Source organism: Arachis duranensis, chromosome 4 (genome assembly GCF_000817695.3).
Source record: "Arachis duranensis cultivar V14167 chromosome 4, aradu.V14167.gnm2.J7QH, whole genome shotgun sequence".
NCBI lineage: Eukaryota > Viridiplantae > Streptophyta > Magnoliopsida > Fabales > Fabaceae > Arachis > Arachis duranensis.
The window spans coordinates 30,885,798-30,892,834 of NC_029775.3; the positions used below are offsets into that span (position 1 = coordinate 30,885,798).

General features: G+C 38.7%; 1 protein-coding gene across 1 annotated transcript; it reads left to right on the forward strand.

Moving 5' to 3' along the window:
* The first annotated feature begins 1,163 nt into the window (after nucleotides 1-1,163).
* LOC107483979 (uncharacterized mitochondrial protein AtMg00860-like) lies at nucleotides 1,164-2,551 on the forward strand. The gene is made up of 2 exons (XM_016104593.1): nucleotides 1,164-1,380; nucleotides 2,199-2,551. The coding sequence occupies exons 1-2, from the start codon at nucleotides 1,164-1,166 to the stop codon at nucleotides 2,549-2,551; spliced, it is 570 nt and encodes a 189-aa protein (XP_015960079.1).
* The last annotated feature ends 4,486 nt before the right edge of the window (nucleotides 2,552-7,037 follow it).

A 7,037-nucleotide genomic window follows, 5' to 3' on the forward strand; every position in this document is an offset into this window, starting at 1 on the left:
AGACCCTCCCAAGCAGAATGAATCGTTAACCCAGCAATTAAACTCTCTCACACAACTATTGCTGAGTTTACAAGAAAAGTTACAAGAAATGAGTGCTTCCAATAAGAATATAGAAGCACGATGAAACTTCGCTGAACAATACTTATCTAAACAGATAAGAGAAGAGTGCCAAGCCATCCAATTGAAGAGTGGAAGAACACTAAATAGCCAGCCTCACGACAGTGAGAAGCATGGTAAAAAGGAAACACCAGAAGGTGGAAACACAGAATTCCAAGATATGGTCAAGGGCGTTGAATGCCCAGAAGGGGGTAAAGCTGGCGTTCAATGCCCAGCAAGGATCACCGTGGGCGTCCAACGCGCAGAAGGAGGCGGAGCTGGCATTCAATGCCAGGAAGGGACCAGCCTAGGCGTTGAACACCTAGAAGGAGGAAGTCAAGCAGATGCATATTCAACAAACACCCTTCCTAAGCAAGCTGGTAATCTTCCTTCAGACACCATGAACACACACCTTGCACCACTCAGCACACCTGAGTACAGAACCAGGATGCCATATCCTCAGAAGCTCCATCAAGCAGAAAAGGATAAGCGATTTGCAAAGTTTGCATATTACCTCAGGACCCTGGAGATCAAGATTCCTTTCACAGAAGCTCTTGAACATATACCCTCTTATGCCAAGTTTTTGAAGGACATATTAAGCCATAAGATTTCAGTATAATCATCCAAAGGAATCTACCAAAAAAGCTCCAGGATCTTGGAAGCTTCGTGATACCCTGCAACCTTGGAGACGCCTGCATAAGGAAGGCCCTATGCAATCTTAGGGCAAGCATTAACTTAATACCTGCTGCACTGATAAAGAAACTCGGCCTAACCCGAGAAGTCAAGCCCACCCGCATATGCTGGCTGCTGGCTTAGCCAAGATTCCATCAGGAGTGATTGAAGACATGATTATAAGGGTTGGAACCTTTGCATTCCCTACAGATTTTGTAATCCTGAATATGGAGGAACACAAGAATGTATCTCTTATTCTAGGGAGGCATTTTCTGGCCACAGGAAGAATGCTCATTGACGTGGAAAAAGCTAGAGTGACCCTAAGAGTCAATGAGGATGAGTTTATACTGGACGCCACCAAGGCCATGCAATACCCTGATATACCAAAGTAGTGCATGAAGATTGATATCATCGATTCCTTGGTGGAAGAGATACATACAGTTGAGAGCCAAGAGGAAGAGCTGAATGATACCCTTGAGGATGCCAACCTTGATAGGGAGGCATCAGAAGAGCTGAAGGAGGCTTTAAAAGCCCCTAAAGTGGAAGATGAACCTCCCAAACTCGAGCTCAAGTCACTACCATTATCCTTGAAATATGTGTTTCTAGGAGATGGTGACACTTATCCTATAATTATAAGTTTTTCCCTGAGGCCATAAGAGGAAGAAGCATTGATTCAAGTGCTAAAGACACATAAAATAGCTCTAGGCTGGACCATAAGCAACTTAAAAGGGAATTAGCCCAACTCGTTGCATGTATAAGATAAGGCTCGAGGATGATGTCAGACCTGTGGTGCAACCACAAAGGCGGCTGAATCGAACCATGAGGGAAGTAGTGCAGAAAGAAGTCATTAAGCTTTGGGAGGCAAGGATTATCTATCCCATCTCAGATAGGCCTTTGGGTTAGTCCTGTCCAGGTTGTACCCAAGAAAGGAAGGATGACAGTGGTCCACAACGAGAAGAATGAATTGATCCCTACAAGGACTGTGACAGGTTGGCGTATGTGCATTGATTATAGAAGACTCAATAACGCCATAAGAAAGGATCATTTCCCTTTACTGTTCATAGACCAGATGCTAGAAAGACTAGTTGAGCATGCTTTTTACTGCTTCCTAGATGGATACTCAGGCTACAATCAAATTGCAGTAGATCCCCATGATCAAGAAAAGACAGTATTCACATGCCCATATGGAGTGTTTGCTTACAAGAGGATGCCATTCAGCCTTTGCAATGCACCTGCCACCTTTTAGAGGTGTATGCTCTCCATTTTTTCAGACATGGTTGATAAATTCCTTGAAGTATTCATGGATGATTACTCTATCTTCGAGGATTCCTTTGATTCTTGCCTTAACCATCTGGACCCAGTTCTAAAACGATGTCAAGAAACTAACCTAGTTTTAAATTGGAAAAAATGCCATTATATGGTGACTGAAGGCATTGTTCTTGGACACCGGATTTCAAACAAAGGGATAGAGGTCGATCGGGCCAAGGTGGAGGTAATTGAACGATTACCACCACCTATTAATGTCAAAGCAATCAGAAGTTTCCTAGGATATGCAGGGTTCTATAGGAGGCTTATTAAAGATTTCTCCCAAATCGCAAAACCCGTGTGCAATATTTTAGCCATTGACACTCCTTTTGTTTTTAACAAAGAGTGCAGGGATGCCTTCAAAACTCTGAAAGTAAAGCTTGTCTTTGCACCTGTCATTTTTGCACCCAACTGGAACATTCCATTCGAACTAATGTGTGATGCCAGTGATCATACAATTGGTGTAGTCCTGGGATAGATACATGAGAAGCTCTTACACGTTATTTATTATGCAAGCCGTATTTTAAATGATGCACAAAGAAACTACACCACCATAGAAAGGGAGTTACTTGCAATGGTTTACGCCGTTGACAAGTTCAGATCCTATCTAATAGGATCTAAGGTCATTATCTATACTGACCATACTGCTTTCAAGTATCTTTTGTCCAAGCAGAACTCTTTGCCCAGATTGATAAGATGGGTATTGCTCCTGCAAGAATTTGACATAGAGATCAGGGATAGGAAGGGGTCAGAGAACCAGGTGGCTGACCACCTATCCTGGATTGAACCTGTAGCAGGGACGCCCCCTCCCACTACTGAGATATCTGAGACCTTCCCTGACGAACAACTCTTTGCAATACGCAAAGCACCTTGGTTTGCTGATATTGCAAATTACAAGGCGATAAGGTTCATCCCCGAGGAATACAATAGACAGCAAGTTAGAAAACTCATCCATGATGCTAAATATTACTTGTGGGATAAGCCATACCTTTTTAAAAGGTTCTCGGACAGTATAATCTATCGTTATGTGTCTGAGGAAGAAATGCAGCAAATTCTTTGGCATTGCCATGGCTCAGATTATGGAGGTCATTTCGGAGGTGAGTGCACGGCTACCAAAGTCCTTTAAAGTGGCTTTTACTGGCCAACGCTCTTCAAGGACTCCCAAGAATTCGTCTGCAACTGTGACAATTGTCAACGAGCTAACAATCTACCCCATAATCACGAAATGCCTCAACAAGGGATCTTAGAGATTGAGCTGTTTGATGTATGGGGAATAGATTTCATGGGTCCTTTCCCTTCCTCATATTCGAACACATACATCCTTGTGGCAGTAGATTATGTGTCTAAATGTGTTGAGGTAATCGCCTCACCCACTAATGATACTCGAGTGGTAATGAAAATCCTCCAAAAATACATTTTTAGCAGATTTGGTGTCCCAAGGACACTGATCAGTGATGGAGGCACTCATTTATGTAACAGACAACTTGACTCAATTCTGCACCGTTATGGTGTTCACCACAGAGTGGCAATTCCCTACTATCCGCATACAAATGGGCAAGCTGAGGTCTCTAACAAAGAGCTCAAAAGAATCCTAGAAAGAACAGTAAGAGTCTGTTTGGGAAGTAACAGAAGCTACTTTTTTTACTTTTGGATTATGAAAAGTCACAATCTACGTGTTTGGCACCATTTTAAAAAAAGCTTTTGACTTCTCGAAAAGTTAATTTATAGCTTTTTGATGAAGTAGAAATATATGACTTTCTGCTTCTTCATAAATCATTCTACCACTTTCTTAAAAAAAATTTTAATTTCAAACCAAAAAAATTATTTTCCTTCTTGACTCTATGAAAAATACTGATCCTTCACAACCATTTTCACGCAAGGTCTGCTAGAAGTACTTGCGTTCCACCATCATTCTCACGCAATGTTCCAAACCTCACCATTTTCACGTAATGATTCATTTGATGGAAGTATTGATCCTCTATCATCATTTTCATTTTCAAACAATATTGTATCTGAACAACCTACTATATATATTCCTTCTAAATATTTTTTTTATCATTTTATCACTATATTTTTTATTATTAAATTTGTATTTAACTGTGGTATGAAATTTCAGTTTTAATTTTATTTTTTTCACATGTGATTTTATAGCTTGCTATTATTTTCATAGTTAATTATAGCAAGTTTTTTATCTCAATAAAGGAGAAGAGAGTTCTAATAAGAGTAAAAAAATAAAACACAGCAACAAAATATACATTGACACATATTTTATATTTATTTTTTATTTTCACCTACCATATCATATACAATATTAGTGATTAGGTTATGTAAAATCAACATTCAATATTCGAAAGTATTTGTTATCATCGTTATTTTAATATTCATTCTCTTCTGTAAAAAAAATTATTTTTTGAGTTATTTATCCAAACGCTACAACTTTAAAATAAGTACTTTTATAATTAAAAATCCAAACACAAAATAACTTATTTATAAGCTACTATTAATAAAAGTCCTTATACTTTAAGCTCTTTTTCCAAAAGAACTTATTTAAGTTATTTACCCAAACTGGGCCTAAGCACCTCCAGGAGAGACTGGGCACGGAAGCTTGATGATGCCCTGTGGGCATATCAAACAGCTTTCAAGACCTCTATTGGGATGTCACCCTTCCAGCTGGTCTTTGGAAAGGCATGTCATTTACCAGTGGAACTGGAACACAGAGCCTACTGGGAAACCAGATTCCTCAATTTCGATACCAAGGCTGCAGGAGACAAAAGATTGCTCCAATTAAATGAGTTGGATGAATTCCGAAAAGCTACGTTTAACAATGCAAAAATTTACAAGGAAAGAGCTAAGAAATGGCATGATCAAAAGATCTCCTCCAAAGTCTTTGAGCCGGGATAGAAGGTTTTACACTTCAACTCCAGACTCAAGCTTTTCTCTGGGAATCTCAAGTTAAGGTGGACAGGACCTTTCATTAGTCACTAGTGTCTCACCCTATGGTCATATAGAGCTCCAAGACAGACATTCTGAAAAAAGATTTACAATGAATGGACAGAGGGTCATTGACGATCGAATTTTCTATCGGTAAAGAATTCACAAATAAGTTTGCGTTGTAAGTATAGCTTCTAAACCAACAGAGAATCTTTTCGTACAAAAGTTTTATTTGTCACTTAAGCAAACCCAATAAAAATAAATAACCGAAGTATTCAAATCTCGGGTCGTCTTCTCAAGGAATTGCAGGGAGGTGTGTTTTATTATTGGTTAAAGAAAAAGATATATTTTATTTTTGGGTTTTTAAAAGAAGGAACAGGTTATTTAAATGGCAAGAAAAATAAATTAATAATTATAAAATCTCTTGGCAAGGTATAAGAAATTGAAGTCCTATCCTAGTTATCCTTATCAGGTGTGATAAGAATTGGACTCTGCTCCCACTTTATTTAGCCCTTACTAAATAAAGAAAAGTCAAGCGGACTAATTAATTTGATCCTCAAGTCATAGTCAACTCCTATGAAAAGACTAGAGTTATTGGAGTACAAATTAATCAACAAAGAATTCCAATTCCAATCAACAGCTGAGTTTGACAACTCAAGTGTTACTAATTACTCAACCAAAGCTAAGAGTGTAAAAAGCTAAATTAAAATCATAAATATCTGAAATACCTCAAATTGCATTAACAAAAGAAATCAAGTCTAACATGGAAAAGTTCATGAATTAAATTGGGAAAATAAATAAAAGGAACATTAAACCTGGAAATTGAGAAGAAGAAATCATAAATCCTTTAAGAGGAATCCTAATCCTAAATCCTAAGAGAGAGGAGAGAGCCTCTCTCTCTCTCTCTCTCTCTCTAAAACTACATCTAAAAACTAAAATTGTGAATTATGAATCCCCTCCCTTGAGTCTCTGCATATTCCCTAACTTTAATCTGTGTTTCTGGGCCAAAATCTGGGTCAAAACGCGTCCTAAAATCGTCTTCAGCGTATTCTGTAATTTTTGCAAATCGCGCATGTCACATGTACGCGTTGGTCATGCGTACGCGTCATTCAGCGATTTTCCTCTCCACGCGTGCGCGTCAGGCACGTGCTCGCATCGTTTGCGCGAACTCCAATCCACGCATTCGCGTTAGGCATGCAAACACGTCACTGCGATTTTCTCCAATTCGCGCGGTCGCGTGAGCCATGCGTCCGTGTCAGTGTTCGCTGGTCATCCCCTTAGTTTCTTGTGTTCCTTTCATTTTTGCAAGCTTCCTCTCCATTCTCTAAGCCATTCCTGCCCTATGAAGCCTGAAACACTTAACACACGGATCACGGCATCGAATGGTATAAAGGAGAATTAAAATACACAATAAAAAGATCTCTAGGAAGCAAGTTTTCAACCATGGAACAATTTTGGGAAGGAATTGTAAATACATGCTAATCATATGAATAAGTAGGTAAAGACTTGATAAAAACCACTCAATTAAACACAATATAAACCATAAAATAGTGGTTTATCAACCTCCCCACACTTAAACATTAGCATGTCCTCATGCTTAGCTCAAGGAGATAAAATAAATGAGTAGGGGAAATGTAAGACTCATGCAATGCAATGCAACCTATATATGTGAATGCAACTATATGCTAAGATGTTACTTGGTTAAAAGCAAACAAGTTCTTCAAGACAAATACAAACCAAATTCTACTAATTCAAATCGTACAATAAAAAGCAAGTAAACTTGTAAGAAGATAGCTCATGAAAGCAGGGAACATAGAATGAAGCACTAAACCCTTACTGGTAGTGTATATCACTCTAACTCTCAAATGTCTAGGGTCAATCACTCTACTCTTCCCTAGTCATGCTTTCTCAACCTTGTTCTTCATCTAACCAATCAACAACAATTTAGTATACCAGTGCAAACATCATGAGGTCTTTTCAAGGTTGTAATGGGGCTGAGGTAAAGGTAAGGATATATATATATATATATATAT